The 22,371-nt window shown below is 39.6% G+C and overlaps 1 protein-coding gene across 4 annotated transcripts in view; it reads right to left on the bottom strand.

The window, feature by feature from the left end:
• The window catches only part of USP9X (ubiquitin specific peptidase 9 X-linked), a 209,910-nt gene that overhangs the window by 155,540 nt on the left and 31,999 nt on the right, over window positions 1–22,371 (bottom strand). For all 4 annotated transcript variants that reach the window (XM_077817431.1, XM_077817422.1, XM_077817413.1 and 1 more), the window contains 5 exons: window positions 20,298–20,551; window positions 13,338–13,483; window positions 12,951–13,030; window positions 7,634–7,746; window positions 6,587–6,805 (listed from right to left, as the gene is read on the bottom strand). In XM_077817431.1, the coding sequence (XP_077673557.1) occupies window positions 6,587–6,805; window positions 7,634–7,746; window positions 12,951–13,030; window positions 13,338–13,483; window positions 20,298–20,393 (654 nt within the window). In that variant the 5' untranslated portion in view covers window positions 20,394–20,551. The remainder of the gene's footprint in view (window positions 1–6,586; window positions 6,806–7,633; window positions 7,747–12,950; window positions 13,031–13,337; window positions 13,484–20,297; window positions 20,552–22,371) is intronic.

The raw sequence follows: 22,371 nt of genomic DNA, 5'->3' as shown, positions 1-22,371 counted from the left end.
AACTTCATTAACCCCTTCCAAGAAGTTTTACTGTAGCATAGGTGAATATAGTCTTTTACCTAATGGAGTAGTGATGAGCCAAGATGGCTGCAACATGTACTTTTACCAACAACGTGAAGAGTCTATTCTAGTTTACATATTTATATGGACCCCATTACCATAGTATCTAAGGCCTGGTCTACACTTAAATTTAGGCCAACATAGCTATGTCCATCAGGAGTCTAAAGAATACAAACCATAGCTATGCCAACCCTAGCCTCCGGTGTAGATGCAGATAGGTCAATAAAGAACCTAGCGACTGTCACACGGGGAGGTGGCATTCCTATACCAATAGAAAAACCCTTTCCATCAGTGTAGGCTGCATCTGTATTATGGGGTTATAATGGCATAATTACAGTGCCATAGCTATACCAGTATAGACCCCATAGTGTAGACGCTTACAGTCTCACAATCTTTCACTATATTCATTCTTACACCACCGTCAGGTAAGGAAGTACTGTTGGCCGCATTTTACAGATCGGTAACAGAGATTAAACAACCGACCCAAGGTCACATAGAACATTTGCAAAAAGAGCAGGGAATTGAACCTGTCTCTCTCAGGTCCCAAGATAATGCCCTAATCAGTGGGCCATCTTTCCTCTTGAGTCTCAAAAATTTCAAATCAAGTACATATAAACTGAATACTAACTGAAGCTGGGTTTATGGTATTATTGGTTGCCCACAAAAATAATCTTTTCTACTGTTATCAAAACAGATGAGGTGACGACTTCCTAAAGTTTAACAGACTCATGTACTTTCACTTAACAGGACAGTTCTAACTCTGTCAAAGTCAAATGGCCCATGCTGGCAAGCAGAGACAGCATGGATCCAGATAACAAATCTGAACTCTCTGCTGGGTCAATAATTTTGGAATTGCAGGAAGAAACAGTAAATTGTCCTGTGACAGTTGCAGTATATACTTCTGGGGAGTGTTTCTGTGTCACTGCGCATGTGCTGAATTCATGTCCCCTGCAGATTTCTTTGCTTCTCTGTAGAAAAATTACTTGTGGTGGTGAAGCAAGGGGAAGCTGCAAGAGCGGTCAGGCACCCCTCCCCGGCAGCGCAGGCAGGTTGGTTTGGGCACCAGTAGAGACGTAAATCACCAACAGGAAGTGTGTGCGCGCGTGTGCACGCACGCCCCTCTCACTCACTATTGTGGCATGCTTGGCATGGAGGGGCAGGGCTTTGGGGTGTTTCTGAGAAGGTAGGTGTAGGGCAGGCTCTGTCCCCTCAGACAGAACACAATGTAGCAGCCTGCCTGCTTAGTGAATTATTTCCACTGTCTTTGTGAATTGCCCCAGGAGTATAAAACAAGTGTAAAAGTTTTAAGGCTCCTTTACATTGTCAGAGTGGTATAAAAGACAGTGTGGCCTTATAAATGCTTGTGGTGCTTTAGTGATTAGGACTGGTCTAAATTTTTGGACTGAAAAAATTTCCTATCAAAATGCGCTCCATGAATTGTTTGCTGCTGACATTTTTGGAGATGGTCAGTAGCCAATATAAATTGTGTGTTCGATTCCCCAGCCCTTATCACTTGCCTATATTGTAATACTGAGCATAGGACTACACATATTTGTTGACTAAACTCGAAATAAAGGTTGAAACCTAGCTACATTACTATTAGGCAAGGGGGGTTGCTCTCCACTCCCATTCTCTATCCCCTATATTGTAGTTTAAATAAATTACTGAAATAATTGACACCAGAGTGACCATATTGCGTTATTTTGACAAATAAAATATGCAGAATTTTGCAGACTTTTAAAATAAGTAAGTATATCCAAGAATTACTATTGTCTTCCACAGGATGGAACAATCAAAATCATCTTGGCTTTTCTTGTTTAATTTCCCCGAGAACTGTCTGAATTAGATGTGGAAAAAGGTGGAGGGAGAGAGAACTACAATGCTTTCTCCACTCTAGAAGAAACATTTGAGATAGGCTGGTTGTCTGCTCTTGCTCTGGAGCAAAACCTTTAGATATTTGGAGCTATATTTTTTTGCAAATAAGACTCTCTCCGGATAGTTCCACACAAGGAGATGATGTTCTTGAGTGACCAACTCATGCTAAATGTGCAAGTCTCTGCTGATCTGATAGTATATTGTCCTTGTCTGTAAGGTGGACAGCTACAGGATAAATCTGGTGTATTATGAACCACTCAGAGAATTTTGGCCTCTTTGCACAGCTAACTGGAATGTGCTCCCCCTGCTTCTTCATGTGAAATATCACTGTAGTATTGTTAGTAACTACTTGAACTATTCTGCAAAGCAGATGGGGGAGAAAAGAGCAACAAGTTGGGCTCTGAATTCCTAATTATATAACACTGATATGGAGCTTTTTCTCCCATAAATTCCAGTGACTGATTCTTAAATTCTTGCAATCAGTTCCACACTCCAGACTGAAAGAGTCAGAGGTGGCTACGGAAGACAGAGCTGGGTTGTTGAATGCAACTCCTCTGAGGACATTGTGATGTGCAGACCACCATATGAGGGTTAGGGATACATCCTAGGTAGTGTCAAATTCATAAATATGTTGCCTATATTGGGCATATATAGCATCCTGCTAGCCAGTGCTGTAGAAGCCTCATCTTTAAATGAGTTTATGGAGTTACATATGTCACTGAAGTCATAAGGCCCACCAAACTAAGGAAGAACACTGTTTGAAATTAAATTTTCCTGTAGTACTTCTATTGCTATAAGGATTTTTAAATACCTTTCTTCTGGAAGAAAAACTGTATTTGAGAGTCCATAACAGCCCTAATAAAAACTATAATCTGGATTGGAAATTGTGGGTCTTCCACTTTATCTTGAACACCAGTGTTTGGAATAGAGTCATGACTGTGTCATATCTTTTGCTACGTCCTATGAGGATATCCTAGTGAGCCAATCATCCAAACAAGTAGACATGGATGCCCCTATACTGCAAATGTGCTGCTTCCATTGAAAGGCACTTTGTGAACACGCAAGGTGCCGTAGACATGCCAAATAGACTTTTGCATCAAAAATACCTAAGGTTGGTTATGAGAAAACATCACCACCAGTACAAAGATATTCTGAGATGAGAATAGGTACCCTAAATCAAGAGGTCCCAAACCAAGCGTAGGTGGATAAAAAAAGGATAATCGCAGCTAGGATAAGGATGAGGAATTTGAACTTTCTAATGAAAGAGTTAGCTTCCAAAGGTATGAAAGGGGTTGGGAGACATCTATAATTCTTTGAGATCAGAAAATACAAGAAATAAAATCCCTTCCCATGAAACTCTTTAGGAACTTCCTTTATGGCACCTGACTCTGCTAATGAATGAGCTACATGTTGGAGAAGATGCATCAGTCGGTGACAGTACTCCAGGTATTTTAGAAAAAGGAGAGTTTGTTTCTAAATGAAGGGCAGATAACTAATATGTTTTAAAAACTCGTCTGTAGTTCCCATACATCCCTTCAATCCTGATGCTGAAAGGCTTGTGCAGAGATTGACGATGCTGAAGATCTCCCCTTCGCTTGTGGTTTCTAGGATTTACTTCTCTGCTGATGAGGAACAGAAGGCTTTTCTTGGTATTGGTTCCACTGCAGTGAACAGAAGCAGAAGCTGGGTATGGTTATCACTGGTTAAAAAAACACTGGGACTTCAAATCTTTTTAGTTGAGGACTGAGCAATCTTGAGACCTTGTAGCACACCTGGTGTCTTTCATTTTCAATAGAACCTTGTCTGCTCTACATCTGAACAGCCCCTTCACCGTCAAACAAGAATTTTTCTACTTGGTTCTTAGCTCCAGAAGAAGGCCAGATGAATATAACCAAGAGTACAGCTTCAAAATAACTGTGGATGCTACAGCTCCGGAGGCCACATCAGAAGCAGTGAAGTATGCTCTCAAGGAGTGCTTAGCAACTAACTGATCTTAGCTGCATTGGGCATTGGCCAGTTCTCTGGTCTTCCAGCACTGACTGAGCAACACAGTGCAGTTTTGTCCCATAAGTAATATGGGAGAACTCAGAGTGTCCAGTTTCTCACTTTCTGTATCTGAAGGAGTACTGTGGATTTCACCCCTTCAGCAATTTGAACCACCACTACCAATGATTCTGGAACTGGAGGGATTTAAAAGAACAAAAAACCATTAGGAGACAGTTGATATAATTTATCTATATTTTCAGAAATTGCCAGTCCTTTACTATTCTTATTCACAGACCAGGATAGATGCTGGATTTAATCAGATAATTCTGCCTGCTATAATAAACCATCAAGAACTGATAAATTAATCTTACTCCTAGAGATGAACCCAAAGTATCAGAAAACAGGTTTGTAGATTCCTTTAAGATTACCAAAGGGAAAAACTAGAGCACCTTCTGGAGAGAAAAAAAGATGGATGCATCCACAACGTCATCCAGCGAAGTATGAAAATCCACATCCATATCTACATTGAGAGGTTCAACTGGCCTCTAGCATACCTGGGATAAGTAAAGGAGACTGCTCCCTTGATATCACAGAGTGACAGATCTAGGCAGGGTCACTCCAGTGCAGGACATTTCTCTTCAACTCTTTTGGAAGAAGGCTCCCTTAGTAGCTGTCTTTTTTTCAGTCCTTTTAAAATCAGGATAATACAGAAGGGAAAGCCAATATGGTGACAATGCCCATAGTGCTACCTCCCAGTTCTACCAGTAACCAATAGGAAATTCCAACTCAATTTCTGGGTGAAGGAGGGTGATCTTGGTCAGAAAGATTGGAATCTAGAAGTTCAATAATGCTTTCTAGGTCTTCTGATCCGTTCCCTGGGAAAGTAAAAGCAGAGAAAAGCATCAGGCCAGTAGTTGAGACCTGATTCTGGATCTGGGTGTGGCTCCAAAGCCCAGTCTGAGGAAGTTTCCAAGCGTGACAACAACAGCCTGGTAAAGCAAAAAGCCAAAAAAGAGATTAGATTTATTAGCTTGGGGGAGCTTCATACATCTCCCAGGAAATTTGTGTAGCTAGGGAAACTGATTACACCTTGAAAGAATTTTTCTTTATTTCTAAAGAAGAAAAAAGGAACCAGCCTCACCACCTTACACTTCTTTTCTTTATATCTAGAATTTAAAGATAAAGAAATGTATCCAGTGCTGCATAAGAGGCCCACAAATCCAAAGATACACAAATTAGGATGTTCCAAGGGTCCAACACAATGAACTGAGCCATCATGGTAACAATGGATCCAAGAGAAACTGATAGTTACACGAAAGTATCAGGAGCCTTATCAAGCTTACAATGAAGTTTCAAGCACGGAACTCACGACTTCAGATCCAGGGCAGTTTGAAGTTATGTAATAAAGTTTTGGTCCTCTATATGCTGTGGCTTCTGAGGTGGGACCTTATGGATATGCTTTTGTACCATCATTGTTTGGAATTGAAAGTACTTAACGCTTACGAGTATACCCCACAGTGTCTCTTTAAGTAGAGACTGACACTTGTGAAGCCAAATATTTATGCTCAGTCAGATTCAATCTTTATGAATCTTCATGACCACTATCTTTGGTTTCACTTCAGCCAAGGAAGCAGATACCTGCACTCAGGCTGTGCAGTGCTTTTTAAACCCTTTGAAGATAGGAACTCACGCTGGTTTCCAAGCACTTACAGATGTCTGCATTAGGAGTCAGAAGGCTTAGCTACTAAATGCTTAATTCTGATGCTATTTTCAGGCAAAACTACCTCCCTCACAAGCAGACCAAAACAATACATACAACCAAAACAGGAAAAACAGCAGGGCAAGAAGCACATCTCCTGAACCCTGGTTTCTTTGTCTTTGGTTCTAACATATGGTACCCAGGACCAAAGCCAGGAGGATCTTTACGCAAAAAACAAGAAGAGCTAACAAAATTAAAATGGACCACATTAGGAGTGATTCATTCCAATTAGTTTGTGTCCAAGGTCTCAACAAGGCTCCTGGTCCATCTGCTATTGTCAGAACAAATGGGGGTAGTCACTACTCCATGCCCCACCTTGTAGGGCTGCACCCTCTGAACAATCAAAGCCAGGAAGAATGGGGTAGAGGCATGAGAGGATTCCAGTGGGCTCTACTACTAGATGGCTCCCCTGGTCCAAGCTGCACCATTGCCACATCCAAAGAGCGTGAATGTGTAGATGTCACTCAAAGACTAACTCTGCTTTTGACAATATGATTTTTAACCAGATGATGCATCTTTACAACCCTGTTACACCTACAAAATCAAAATGATATGAAAAGGGAAATCCAGTCACTCTAACAAAGACTTCTGGCCAACTAAAGCAGTGAAACTGACATTCCAAATACAGTTATGCCAGCACTGATCACTGGTGGGTACCTCACCATGGGGACTCTGATTGTGGAGCAAAGATTAAAAACATGAGGAAGAAGGGAAAAATATTGGAGAAGCTCTTACAGTCACAAGGCAGTCAAATATCAAAACAAAAAGCAGCAAGTCTTATGTGGGTTCTTTCCTCCTAAATGATTTTTCTGATTGGATTATGAGTGATTTTGTTTAATTACAAATATTAATATGGACTTTAGTTTTAAGGTGTTAGGATTTTAGTTTGAAAAAATATCAATTTACCTTTGGTGATCGTGGGTCAGGAGGACGGGCGTAAAGTTCATCTTCAGCCAGCTGAACTCCCGCAGGAACTGTTTCAGAGGGACGTGTACCATTGTAGAGATGAAATTTGCAATGTGGATTTAAGGCCATTGCAAGAAGTTCAAGAAGAGGAAACCAATCTTGGGACAACTTGGCCACACATAGCTCTACTAGACGGTGAGTGTTGTTAATAATACACCTCTATTAAGAAAAAGATATTTAAAAGTTTTGGCAGATGATTGAAATGTAACAAATTATGAACTGTATTACTGCGTTCACAGAAGCAAAGTTACAAAACTTTGTTCTTTGCTTCCTCGAAAAATTTGTCTGAGCTGAAGCTTCCATGCCTATTTTCATAATTGGGGGAAGGGGTTAAAATAAAATCTGAGCTAATCTTCTCAGTGTTTGAGTTATCAGTGGGTAGAAGAAATACATATCTTTTCTACTTCAATTTTTTTCCAGACTTATTTACTCACCAGTAACTCCACCACCTCAATTTTGGCTAGTACTTAATGAGAGGAAAATTTTAGTGTTTAAGAAGTCGTTAATGAGCATGCACAAATCAGCAAAGTTTCTAAAGGGTTTACCAAAATCTGAAGACATAGCTTCATGCCCCTGAACTATATAATTACTCTGGGGAGTAGAAAGGACATAGACGTGTCCACCATAACTAGGAGCCCAACAAGGGGTTGCACTGATAAACGCAGGAAGGGGACCTTGATACCTCATCATACCAGGCCCTACGTTTGATTTTTTTTCAACCCAAACTTCCTCCTAGCTCAAATGTAATCTCCTACTAACCCAATCTCTCTCCCTTCACCACTCGCCCTACAGGTCAGACCATGAAGCTGTGAGGAGTGAAGAGAAGGAAGGAGAAATTTATTTCCCATAAGTCATGGAGTTGTGCAGAACTGTCAAAAAGAAGAGGATTTTCAAAAATTGTTCATGGCTGCAAATAAGCAGATGGCCTCTGCAGCTCCATCACTGTTTAAAATTATTTGCTTTTCATAAAATACAATACAAACTTACATGAATCTCAAACTTCCAGCCGCTCACCGCCTCATCTGTAAGGATTTTTGTGAAAGATATTGTTAGCCCATCTCGAAAAAATCGCTGACATGCTTCACTTTTAACATCAAGTCCTGTTTAAAAGAGAAAAGGGAAAGATCAGTTAATATACTCCATTTTACTGGTTGTCTACAATGCTCACTTAACATTAAGAAGAGTCATATTTTGGACTTACACTTTTCACATCCAAGGATTTCAAAGTGCTTTACAAAAAATGAAGACCTAAAACACTGAGTAGGTAGCTATTATCAAGCTCCTTTTATAGACTGATAAACAGGTGGGTGGGGGGGAAGGGGGTTCAGTGATTTTACTACTGGATAGACAGTGAATCAGTAGCAGAACTAAAAATGAAACACAGCAGCTCCGATTCCCAGTCTCCTACTCTAACCACTGACTTCTTCCTCCCTATTTTTAGATCTCAGCTCTTAATATTTGAAGAACTTCAATATACAGTGAAGAGTTTCAGTTGTAGATATTGCCTAATGAAAGGAATATAGCCATGCAAACTAAAAAAAGAATAGCGTTCTAATGTCAGAAAGTGTTAAAATTCAGTACTAGACATTAAAATTGCCAATTAATTTTCTCTTCTCCTATCAAATTTCACTTAACATTTTGGCTTCAAAGTTTTCTTTACATGACAATGTAAATTTTAATTTGGTGAAACTAATTAATTCCCAAAAATTGTTTTTGATAGAACATCCTTTTAAAAATAGTATGTCCTATATTTAAATTGCTTTAAAAATTGTAAATGTTTTCTGCTCCCTTGAGACTTAAACAGTCTTTTGGGCATGTCAAATCAGAATACAAAACCACAACCCTTCCACTCCTTTTTCATTTTGTACACACTTGCGTTTTGTCTCTTCAGGTTGCTGGTAGTGGTTTAAGGGTACATAAGCAGAGTCATATTTACAATATAGACACTAAACACCCATCTCTAGGCCCAACATCCTTGAGACATGCAACTACAGAGAGCCTGAAACAATGGCTCTGAAAGGGGTGGGCTTCCCCATACATCTCAAAGCAGTGTTAATTCTAAGACCCACCACTCTGGTAGGTCTCACCAATACTACCCCAGCAGAAGACTGTGTGAGGCAGGAAAAACTAGAGTTGGCCCTCCTCATTCACCCAAACAGATACACCTGCAGGGGTAAATACTAGAGGGCCCCCTTGCAGCTCCCCATGCCTCTCCAGGGAAGGGGAAGAGAGGAGAAACCTAATGGTGTTCCTGCACTAAACTCACTCCAAAGCAGTACCTGAGAGCTATGCTAATGAAGGAGACAGGAAATGAAACTGACCATCAACGAAAACAGTGAAATCGACCATATACAAAATAAACAAAAAAGGAGGAAAGAAAAATACTGCACTCTTTCAGTTATGTTAGCCTTCAGGGTTACTTGAAACAGTACGCCCCAAATTTTCACACAGAAATGTAATTTTTAAGTTGACATTGTCCCTTTAAAGTTCATTTTTCATTTGAAAATAACTCAGTTCTGGGGACAGAAAAGAAAATATATATTCAATGTATTGAGTCACACATACATTGAATACAACAGTTTGCAGAAAATGAGTTCAAACCAATTCATTCAGGGAAATCAATGGCCTGTATTATTCAGGAGGTCAGACTAGATGATCACAATGGTCCCTTATGGCTTTATCTACAAATCTATGAAAAGAGGAATTACGTGAATATAAACTATTACATTAATAGCTAAGAGGTTGTATCCTGCACTGTTATTGTGCAGGACATGTTTCATTTTCAGTCCTGAAATCACACTCTTTATGCAATATGACATGTCCAGCCTCAGAAAACATTGACCAACCAACCACAGGCAATACTGGGGACCCAGAAAATATATAATTCCTGTTCTATTCAGTCTAGATGAATAATGGTCAAGACATGTCACTTCAAAAGAGTAACAGAAGATACACTTTTCCCTCCCCCACAATTCAACAGAGATTCAAAGAGGCACCCAGAAAGAGCTCAGTTCAGGGAGCTGGCAGTAACTCCTATATTTGAGTTGCCTAATACCCTCCATTATAAAATATTCTTTAATTCTTGTGATCTTTTGTGAGAAACTCAAACACCTCCACTGCAGCAGGTCTTTGAATTTCAGCAGAAATAAAGGGTTGAGTTATAAGTTGTTAAAACTTGACATTTCCTTTCCTCTTGCTTGCACCAGTCAGGAAAATGTTAGCAAAATGAAAAAATAACTGAACATGAACATTATAAAGAACCAGGTCCATACAACAAAACCATGAGCTGAGGGAGCACACACCATAATGGGAACACCCAGCAGCTGTCAGACCAGCTGTAGCAGGGGTTTTATGGGGGAAGCAGAGCATAAGAGCCAGGCATAATTTTTAAGTGTGCTTCTTTTTTTTGTCATAATATGTTATATAGCTCTATTATTAAAATTTAATTTTTGGAGTAGCTGCCACTATTCAAAAATAGTATCCCTGATTTTAGTTATTTTATAATTATTCAATAGGTACCATTCTTTCAATAAGTTGCTTCTCCAAACTCAGAAAAACCTCACACAACCACCCGAGTGCTTCTTTAAACTGGGAATATATTCTCTCCCTGAAAAAGAGTTTTCTCAAAGATTAAAAATAAAGTAAATACCATCATACTGCCAGTGCCACAAAGTATTTGAATGGTTCAGTGATCCTCCTCCTATGTTACTCTTTCCCCCAAATTAGCAGGAGATAATACCAATATAACCACCTCATCTTATATAACACTCTTCATCAGTAGTTCTCAAAGTCACCTTACAGATAAGGACTCAGAGAGATGAAGTGACTGGCCCATGGTCGCACAACAGTGGCTGAGTCAGAAACAGAACTCAGATCTTGAATCCCAGTCCAGAGCTCTATCCACTAGGCCACACAGTTTTTCAAAAAACATGCAACAACAAAAATAGTTTTGTTGTGTAATAGTCTAGTGGGCTACCAAAACAATATCTGGTTCCTCTGCTCTAAAGTTCTGGTGAGCTACAGATCTCAGTGCAAAATTACAACAATGCCAATATTAGGAACACAGTTATTCAATTTCAATCCCTTCTTCCATTCCTCATCCTCTCTGTATCCATTCCACCAGATACCACTTGGATTTAAAGTTTAAGTCCACATATGGGCGGTAAGGTACCTAAACTCATGAAATCTCACTGAAGACTTACGTTTCCAGCAGATTAACAGAAAGGTTAAATCATAACAACAACAACAACAAGTCATCATTCTTGGAGTATATTGCCTCTGCATTTCCACACTTTCGAAGTTCAGAACCATTTAGCAAAAGAGTGCCCCACTTCAGAACAGCTAAGAACCTCACTCGTAAATCTGACTGTTCAGAGTTATAAAAGGGACAACAGCCTCAGCCATCCTCCATTCTTCAATGAGTGGGGAAAGATGTTACTTGTGTTGCCTACATGTACACACTTCCTAACAGTTTCTGGTAACCTCTCTTTCCACTTGTGGGAAAGTAATCTGCAGCATAAACTCCAGGGGTGGAATGACCAGTGGTAATTAACAGCAACTGTAGAAACATATGCCTAAAATTGATATTAGAACTAGCGCTAAATTCAGCTTAGAACATATTATATAAATGGAGCTCCAAATTGCAGCTTTGCAAATCATCTTCAGAAGGGTAGGGAGATGTGTGAAAAAGATTTCTCAGACTGATTGTCAAATCTGTTGCCTTGTAGTGGAGTGTGTAGGTGTTGTCCGCAGAGCAGCTGAAGAAGCTTTCTGTCTATATTTATTTGCTACACTACTGACAGTGTTGTGATTTTTTAAAGACAGACATAGCTGCTGCCAGCACCCAAAAAACTCCTCAAACTAGAAACCAGAGGATTTCTTCCTACCAGCGTGCTGCAGCAGCAGACCCAAAGATGTAGCTAGTTGCATCTTTCAAATATTTTTTGAAAGGTAGCATTTGTATTGTCATTGAACAAATGTGACCTCTTGAGAGATCTTCTATGCTCACCTGAAGATTTCAGCCAGGCACACATGTCTACCAAAAGTCAATGGCCACTGCAGTCCCAGAGAACAGATCAACTGCACAGTAAGACGTGTGTATCACATCCAACCTTTGGTCTACGCTGCAATAAAAGACGAACTGCATGGCCACAGCTGGACCTGGGTCTGCTGAAGCTGGCACCCAGAGGTCAGGCTGCAGGGTTATAAAACTGCAGTGTAGAAGTTAGGGTTCAGGCTGCAACCTAGGCTCTGAAAGACCCTGTGAATTGGGCGTGCCTCAGAGCCGGTCTTGAGCCCAAACACGCACATTGCCATTTTTTGCCTCACAAACCAAGCCAAAATCCATTAACCCATGCTCTGAGACTCCATAACAAGGGATTTTTATCACGATGTAGACATACCCTAGATATTTAGAACACCACAACTTTTTTCTTGAGCAGGTGCTTCAAAACAGGTGACTAACATTCATACAAAATAATTCCTGCAGGCCAGAACTGCCTGCTGACAACAACCTTTATTCCTTGCCAATTCTAGGAGTAAATATTTATCAGTGAGGTAAGTTCCTCCTAGTCCAACTATCCAAGGGTAAAGAACAGGCAATTTTATATTGTAATAAAAATATATATTTAAAACAGTACTATTCTTCCTCTAAGGCAGGGGTTCTCAAACAAGGGGTCATGAGGTTATTACATGGGGGGGGGGGTTGCGAGCTGTCAGTCTCCACCCCGAACCCTGCTTTGCATCCAGCATTTATAATGGGGTTAAAGTGTTTTTTAATTTATAAAGGGGAGGGGAGGGGGTCGCACTCAGACAAATAATCATTAACTAAATCATTCTAATTGTTTTGGGTCACACTGTTTCTAATGGTTCCAAATCTTGTTTTCTAATATTATCCAAAGTGTCTAAATGTAGATTTTGAAGAAATGTTTTTAGCAAGGTATTTGTCAAAATTTTTCTGAGAAAAAAATTAAACCTCAAAGTCTAAAATATAAGAATTTGTCAGGAAAATAGACCTGATCAGGTCTGATATGCAGGTAAAAATACAGAAAACAAGTGGGAAAGGATCAACAAGACTTATTTTATAGCTGTGGGCTCAGTGTTCCCCAGTGCTTGAATCAAGGTAGAAAATTCATAGCTATGCTGTTTTCAAAAGATCTATGCAGCTTTTCATGCTGATCCAGGATGTGGGACTCTTGGATCTCAATTTATTAAAGAAATAAAGCTCCAACAGGGACATGGAGGACCTTTAAGGAGTTAGATTTACACATTCCTCTAGCAACCATTCATTGTATTTTCAACTTACCTTTTTTACTAAGATCAATAGCAGCTTCTAGAAGAACTTCTAACTCCCCTTTCGGCAACACAGGAACAACCCATCGAGGTCTGAATTTTTAAAAAAGTACTGCATTTTAATTAGGTTTCTGAAAAGAAATTGAAACGTATCTTCCCCCTCATTATGCCCTTAGGTTAGGATAAAAGTGTAAAATCTATTTTTAACCCACTAAAGAGGGCTCAACTTTAGAAAAAAAACCTCACCAAACCCCCATCTCTTCTTATTTCCCCCCCAAATCCGCAAATATGCAATCTAATACACGAACACAAAGCCAGACCCATAAATTTTGATGGCAATGTTAAGAGATTTTTACCTATAACCCACACGATTAGGAAGAGTACATCAAACTTAAAGTACCTGTTGATCATGTCATCCAACTTTGCCAGATCTGTGTGTGGAAATGCGGGCTCCTCATCTTCAAGTTGGGGTGGGGCATCCCCTTGACCCTGCTCATCAGGAGGGGTAGCTGGGGAATTCTCATTGGAAGAATCAGGTGAAGAAGTCTGAATTAAAAACATTTCAATGATTTAAATTAAATACTGTATGTACAATATTCATCCTACTTCTCAGATACTATAGTAGATGTACATCATTTACTCTTGGCTTCCTTTTTTCCCCTTGAAATTTCATTTGAATTTTGAAAGCAAACAGAGAATGTCAATAAAATGTAAAAAAAAAAATCTTTAAAAAAAACACACAACCACAAAATATGACTATTTAAGGCTTTTAGAATTTAACTAAAATTATTTATTAGTCCAATTATATATTTTATTTAGTATTCAAGTAGTCTAAAAACAATGCTAGTTTCCTGGAATATGGAAAAAGGTGTCATTTGAAACAAAGTTGGTCCATGATTTTGTTGTTAGTGGACCAACTTTCTATTTCTCATTGAAAAGGCCAAAATCAGGGCTTTGGGAATTCTGTGCATGAAAGAGTGTCTTAGCGAAAAGGAGGGATGCTCTTTGTGCAACTAGAAGGTCTTCAAAGATGCACAAAAGAATGGAGGTGGTCTGTCCACAATGATGGAAGTGTAGAGAGATCAGGTGTCTCATTTCAAGATGGACGATGTCATTGGGAGTGAGGAGCATGCATGTTGAGTGTCAAGTGTAGAGAACAGCTATCAGAAACAGTGCAATCTGCAAGGCTGAGGCAATAAATCACCTCACGTATTTATGACAAAATAAGGCAACTGCCAATACACACAAAATCTGTTTGTATTACAAACTCTGATGGTCCAATATAAATCTGCCCCCTAGTTTATCTTGTGACTTTCTGAAAGGCTCCCCCACTTCTAAATTTATCGAGTGTAAAATTACGGAAAGCAATGCATAGTGTAAAGACTCAGCTATACATGCCTTGCTCGATATATTCCACCTGGACTCCACAAGTCAGGAGCCTCCCTGAAGGGGAATGTTGATTTGGTGCATGGCAGCTAGATTGTACTGAATCCAGCCAAGATAGCTGGCTCACACTGAAACAAGATTGAATGAGCAATGGTTGGCAAGCATTGCCACTATGAATTCTATGCCCTGGTTGGGTTCTCCTGGTTGTGTGGATCACAGATAGTTGATAAGACAAATTACACAGGGAGTACACGTCTTCCACTGATCATGAAGAACCACATGCTAAAGATTTCTATTTATATAACCTGTTTGGTGTTGGTTATACCCCTGCTCTCTCTTGTGGGAATCTGGTATCTGCCACCCAAGCCTTGATTTTCTTTTAATGTGACTATTGTTATTCCATCATCTACAGTTTGCCAGCTGCAGGAAACAATTTCTTTACTTGTCCAAAATGCAGCACATATGAACTTAACACTACCTCCCTTCCTTCTTACAGCAGTTGCCAATAAATTACAAACCACCAATATTAAGCATGATTTAAATCAAGCGGTAACCTTGATTTAAATCTACTTTAGTTATATTCCTAAAAAGAGATCAATTCTAACTGGTTGGTACTACCATTTAAACACGTTGATTTGCAACTAAACAAAGCCTTTACACTGAATTTGGTACTTATTTTTGCTACCCAGGATGACATTTATTTAAGCAAATTATTTATTTAAGCAATTATATCACTCAACATATTTATTCATAATCTTAATTTTTATATTTTTTCAGTATGTTAGAAAATGATGAGGGATGCATTTCTTTATTTACTAGATAACTTTTTTATTCCAAATTCATCATCTCAAAATGCATCTGGATGGAAACTGACATTCAATTAAAAACAAATGGAAACAGCACTTTCAAATTGTTTTTATTAGTTAAAACTAACTTAAATGTGCTGACACAAGAAAATAAGATTATCAAATCATGTTTTTTTTAGTTAAAATTGATTTATTAAACAAAAGTATTAACTGTACTTAGTGAGTTGATTTCTCCTCAGAGCATTCTGTGCCAAAAAAACTAAATTCTGTGCACAATATTTTAAAATTATGCAAATTTTATTTGTCAAATAAATGTGGAGGCTCCAGCATGGCACTGGGGAGCAGAGGCCACTGACTGCACAGAGGTGGGAGATCACTGTGCAGCTCCCCACTGGGACATGGACTCAGCGGTGAGGCTTCACCCGACACCGACACAGCACAAGGACCAAGCCTGCCCCAGAAACCCCCCAGGACCCTGTCCCTCTGCACCAGGTGTGGGCAGGCAGGCTCAGCAAGGCAGGATCCAAGTGTGGAGGGGCCTAGTGTGGGGAGACCCAGGGGTGGGTTGAGACGGTTCTGGATGGGGCAATCTGGGGTGCCAGCAGCTCAGTGGGGGATCCAGGTGCAGGGGGTGGGAGGAGAAGAGTGTCTGGATTTACAGCGGTATGTTGAGGGTTTCTGGGTGCAACAGTAATGGGACTCTGCAGGAGGATCCAGGTGAAGGTGGTTGGGGCTCAGCAAGGAGGGCTCAATGTGTGGGGATAGAGCTTGGCAGAGGGGTCTGGGGAACTCTGGGGGGAGGGTCCAGATGCTGGGGGAGTGGGGATCAGTGTGGTGGGGATCTGGGTGGCTCGCCAGGATGGTCCAGGTGCAGGGGGAGTGGGGCTCATCAGAAGAGCGGGTGGGTTGAGTATGGGTAAGGCTCGGCAGGAGGGTCTAGGTATGAGGGGTCTGGCTACACTGGGGTTGGGCAGACGGGGGAGCAGCTCCCTGTACAGGGATCCCTCCCCCTGCAGCTGAGGAGCGATGGGTGCAGGAAGCACGGAGGGTGGGGGGGGGAGAAGAGGAGGAGGAAGGAGAGAAGAGGAGTTGGCAGAGCTTCCTGCAGCTGGGGGAGGCTCTGACCCAGCTCCAGATGCCATGCAGGGGAAAAGGAAGTCCCATCCTCCCCAGCCCAGCTGGGACTAGCAGCTGAGCCCGGCACAGGGTAGGAGCCCCCTGCCCCACAGTGATTTATCTCTCTGCCAGCTGCCCTGGGCACCTGAAACATACTGCTGGGGAGGATCACATGACTGCTCTTGTGGCTTCCCTTTGGTTCCCAGACAAAAATTTATTTTTCTGCAGGGAAGCGAAGAAATCTGCAAAGGTACATAAATATCGCACATGCGCAGCGGCGCAGAATTCCCCCAGGAGTAAAGTAGATGAACTGTGTCATCTTGAAAGCCTAAAGATCTTTGAAAATCTGTCCCTGTCCTTCAGAGTTTTACAATTAGATCTCATCCTCTTCCATTTTTTATTCATAGACTGAACGTTTTCCTGTTGTTTCCACTGTTTTTCAACTTTGAAAAAACGAGGAAAATATTCTCTCTGCACCTGCTACCTAAACTGAAAACAAAAGTAATACAGGCGAAAGGTTTTCTGCACAACAGAAACAGAAAGTACTTACATCTGGAAAAAAAAAAAAAATACCAACATTTGCTCCACTGTAAAGACTGAAAATAATATACTTAATACCGCATATAACACTAACATTTAAATAGCTTGCGTTGACCTCAAAATTTAAGATGTTTTCCCCAAAACTGTATACATAACTTTAAAAAGCAGTACCTTTTAACTTATTAAAATTGGGAAGGGCTCATTGATGCAGCAGTAAGTTTAGAACTTCCGTTTGTCAATTTCACATTTAAAAAGAAAAAGAAATGTATTTAATTTAAAAAAAATAGTGAAAATTTATTTTTAAAAACAGATTTTTATCCACCCTGCTTTTCTGACACTAAAAAGTATTAAATAGTTGAAAGACCAGGCTTGGTTGATATCCTTCCCAAGAACTGTAGTCCTCTTCAAACTACCTCTTGGTTCCATCACTTGCACTCTTAATTAAATGCCTAAGTATGGACTGAGGGACCTAATTTCAGACATAAATGTTTTAATAACTTAAAATGTAATTAGCATATTTTTACACTCCACTGCAGTTTTCCTTTGACTCAGGGTTTCTTAACTCTTGCACAATTACAATTTCAACTTTAATACAGCATGAATGTAGTTTCATATAGTCTCTTCTTAGATCAGAGTTTAGTCTTCCAATAATGCCAATAGAAAAGTAATTTTAAAATTAATTCAATCAACAAAAAATATGGTAAAGATTTCATTACTTCAAATTTGAACTAGGCAGTGGTCCTTTATTTAAAATATTTGTATTTCTGTAGTACGCATAGGCCTCCATCAGAATCAGGGTCCTGTAAATTAGGGTTGCCACTTTTGGTTGGACGTATTCCTGGGGGTTTCATCATATGACAATCTTTAATTCCTGGAGATACCAGAACAATTCTGGAGGGTTGGCAACCCTAATTGCTGCACTGAACATGCTACATAAAAATGAGACAGTCCCTACTCCAAAGAGCTTTCAATCTAAAGAAAGGACAATATAGCAGAAGGTGCAGAAACATAAGAGGAGGTGAAAGAACAATCAATGCTTTCTTTCCTGTGTAACTTGGATCACTGAAATTAAAAGAATTTGTAAGATCACTTTTTTTTTTTTTTTTTTAATATTTGCTGCTAACTTTTTGCATTTCCATGAAGCAGAGCCAATCAGTGGAATAATTTCACTCTGATTTTCATGCACTAGAACAACACTACAATGTTTGGGTTGCAAATACTTCAGGGATGTTTTCAAACCAGTAACAAATGTAAATGAAAGTAATTTTAACATTTCTATTTGTTTTGAAAAAAATCATTACACAAAAACCTAAGTTGTCTGGGCATAAACTTTCTGAATCTCACATTAATGTCCCTCAGCATTCTAAAGCCCACTTTATTATTTAACTTATAGTACTTAGAATCTTAGCCATATTAAGTTGCAACCTTCAATTCCCTTCACTATTTGGTATGGTGAAAGCCAAAGTCAGCCCATGTGCTAACAACTTCAATTCTGACACAAGAGAGACAGATTTTAGTTTAAAATGCTTTCAGTCACCTATATCCACTTGACCAACACCACAGGAAGCCCTCCTCACTATTCCTGAATTTTAGATCCTGATTTATCTTCTCCGCCACACTCAAATCTACTTCTCACTTGTTCTATTTAAATTATATTATTTAAACTTTCATCAGAAATGTTTAGTAATGAAACTGCAGGTTGGACAAAGATACCTTTGCTAAAGAAAAATTCTGTATCATTTACATTTGTGCTATTTTTATTCCCCATAATTGGGCATTAAAAGTCTAACAAGTATGTTCAGTAGCATATGTTTCTATACATTGACCTATTAATTTGCTCCAAGTTGCAGACGACCACATCTATAGGTGACAAGATAATTCAAATTGATGCAATCCTTGGTCACTATGGTGAGATTACGATCAAAGATGCCAGTTATGAAGGTGGATTTTGACCTGGATTTCTCTTCACTAAGAACACTTCATATTCACAGCTGTTTTGTAGTCAGATCATTTTTACTCACTAGTGACATGGGTCAGATTGAAACCAAATTAGAAGCGACTCTCCCTTGCCTTGTCTACTCCAGCCTCTCTTTTCCTAAAATTTCTTATCATTCTTACTACCAGAGCAACTCTATTGGTAGAAACAACAGTGGGGAAATATGAAGAAAAAAAATCTAAAGACGACAAGGCCATACTCATTACCAATGCGTGAATCACTGAAGATCCATCTGCCCTAAATTATTCATCAAAGGAACATTGTCAACTTAAATTTGAAGCTAAATTTAATGTTTGCAAAAAAGCTTTAATGCAGCAGTACCAGATTTTTCCACACTGTTTTTAAAGATTCCAGTGAAAAAAGTTCTGAAATTTGTTATAGTTGTTTGAAACTCTGAAAAGGGGGAAGTTATATAACTGACCCTTACTACTCTGAGAAGGGCATTTTTCAGGTAAACAGGGATCATTTTTTTCCTATTCTCCATCTTAAGATCAATAGGTCTGCTGATAGTGGGGATTTTTATAGGAGTGTACGTTCAAGGAGGGCAGAATTACATTAAACTATATACTGGATTTAAACCAATTATCTGATATGAGAGGACTACAACATGAAGCTCTCTCTTACCACAGGCAACTCTGGCAGATATCTGGACCCTCAGCTTGTAAATCCTACAGAAGGTGTGAACTGCCAATGCTTTTCAACTTACAGCATTTGGAAATGGACCATTCTGATTCAGTATACTTGAAGAGTTCAATCCGTTTAAGGTGACAGGTAAGTTAACAAAATGGGTCCAAGTCTTGCAGAACTGCTTAATGAAAGGAATATAAATAGACCCAGGGTATGCTAGAGTTTCTTTCAGACAGACAGTTTCTGCAAGAAAGACAGGAGAACTATTACCTGTGACCTACAAAAGATGAAGCTGATCTCCAGAATAAAGCTTAGGACACTCCTATGTGTTACTTTACCCAAACAAAAGGTACAACACTGCTCTTCTATGCAGAGGGCCCCCAATTCTGAAACCATTCTGGTGGATGTATCAGCCATTAAGGCATCAATTTTAGTGAATGAAAACAGGTATCTCTCTTCCTCAGGAGAGGGGAGGGGAAGGAAGGGTCAAAAAGGTGTTTCAGAGTGCTGAGTATCAAGCTGACATCACAAAATCTGAGGTAGGTGAATCAGACATGGCTCTGAAGAAGCATCTGACATCCTGGTATGCAGATATCTTGCCCAAAGTAAAGACACTTGGAAGGGCAGCTTACTTCATCACTGTGGATTTTATCTAAAGGCAGCACCTTCTGCAGTACAGGGTCTCCTATCACCATACTGAGGCAGTTGTTCAGCAGTGACTCACCTACAGACTTCCAACAAAGTACAAACTAGGCCTGACCCTGCTTCAACGGGTCATAAAATCATACCCTAAGGAGATTTTGAAAGAATTACCTGAAAAAAAGTAATATTGAATGCTGCAGAACTATTGTCTTTCTAGACAGCTTTACTAACAGCATTAGCATCATACCTGATTCTGTTGGAGGGGCGGCTGAGACTGTCCATCAGGAGCCTGGCCCTGGCTATCATTCCCTCCTACTGGAGAGCCACGGGTCGTGGCTGTCATACTCGACACAGGGCAGATCTTTGCAATTTTGTCTGCTTATGTAGTTGTCGTGATAGAAGAAATTATAGTCCGCTTAATAAAGTTGAAGTACCAGCATAGGTCTGCCTTAAAAAGCTCCAACTCAAGAACAAGCCATCTTGCAGAGACCATTGCATAACCTGAAAGAAATAAAAAATATTAGAAACATACACATTTATTTTAAATCCACATTCAGGAAGAAACCAAAGTATCAAGTCAAATACAACTTTATTAAAGTAAGAAAACTTACTCCTTGCCAGTGAGTATAACTAAACATTTACTCATTCTTGACGGAAGACAACATTTCTAATAGTCTAACTATTGTATGCTACATGTAATGCTATACGAGGATTAGCATCAAGAGTATTCAGAAACTGAAATCTGGACACAAAAGTAACTTCAACCAAAACCCTCCAAACCACCAGTAAGGGATCCAGTAGTTCTTTATTATTTGCCTATTCCAAATATGCTGATATGTTACAATAATAATTCTTTATTTGAAGTTTTCTATAATTTGCTGCTTATTGCACACTTTTTACTTATGCTTCTTTTTAACTGCAAATAAACCTCCAATTTCTGCATTTTATACTGTTCTTTACCTTTCTGATTAGCCATACCACTCATTCATCTATTACGCAGCAGCAAAAAGTTAATTGTAGCCTTGACAACTGTATTTTAAAATTCTTTCCAGCTTTCTACTATTGATTACCTAGCTGTACTGTTGAATTCCAGCCATCTTATTTAACTCATTCTATATGCACTCCTTCTGAATTTCTAGAGTTAAAGCTTACTAAAGGGGTTCATTTGGGCCAACTGGAGAGTCTTCAAAATCTGAACCAGTGTAAACTGATGCAGGGATGGCTCTCTGAATATGCAAATACCCTGAAATAGCTGAGAGGTCTGAACTGCCCATATGCTATGTGGATTTCATGGAAGGGTTTATTAGATCTATTACTGAGTTATTTTGCTCTTGGGTTCTGTTTACTTGTGTATTTATACTAAAAGACTGTCAAATATGTCCTAAGCTCTGAATGGGCCCTCATATTGTAGAGTACTAAAAAACAGAAATATTCACCTCTACAGCATGTTAAATGAAGTCTAATATGATAGTTTAAATATAAATATTTCACTGTTGATCAAAGCTCATAGCAAAGAGGGATGAACATACAATGAAGATAGGCACAAACTCTGAGTAGTAGAGCTGGTCAGGCATTTGTCAACTATATATTTGTGTCAGAAAATGCTGATTTGTCAAAACCAAAGCTTCTGGCAGAAAAGTGTTGGTTTCAGGGAGAAAGAAACCACTCCAGAATACCTAATGCCCCATTGGTGAGGGACTCCCCCAGTATGTGGAAGACATCCGTTCAAATCCCTGAGCTGCCTGATTCAGACCAAGGACTTGAGCCTGAGCCTCCAACTTTCCAGCTGAGTGCCCTAAAATCATTGGGCTAGAGAGTTTCCATCAGTGACTCTGGCCTAATGTGACCTAGTTATACAGTAGAACAGCTCCATCAGGAGAGAGAGAAAAAAAGAGGTGGAGACAACAGTTCAAGTCCCTGGTCTGAAACAGTCACTGCAGGGATTTGAACCAGTGTCTCCAAAATCCCATCAAGCTATCAGCTATTCCGAGGTGGGGGAATCTCACTCTCTTTTTCACAAAGAATTTCAATAAGTCTCAGTTTTGTTCCACGCTGAAATGGAAACCCACGTTGAAAATTCAATTTTTCACAGAACAAATGTTTTCCAGCCCACTCTAATTATGAGTGGAGTCCCACTTTGGCATATTGTTTTGGTATGGCAAATGGGCAGAACTTTGTGGACAGCTCATGGGACAGGACTCTTAATTTTTCTAATTGCACCCTTGTGGTTTCCAGATCACACCAGATAGAGTGTTTTGGATACTACACACACTACCAAAAATGAGTCCCTGAACAGAGTTAAGGGACAGGACCTTTTTCTT

Source organism: Eretmochelys imbricata, chromosome 1, assembly GCF_965152235.1.
Source record: "Eretmochelys imbricata isolate rEreImb1 chromosome 1, rEreImb1.hap1, whole genome shotgun sequence".
Classification (NCBI taxonomy): domain Eukaryota; kingdom Metazoa; phylum Chordata; order Testudines; family Cheloniidae; genus Eretmochelys; species Eretmochelys imbricata.
This window is presented reverse-complemented; position numbering and strand designations above follow the sequence as displayed.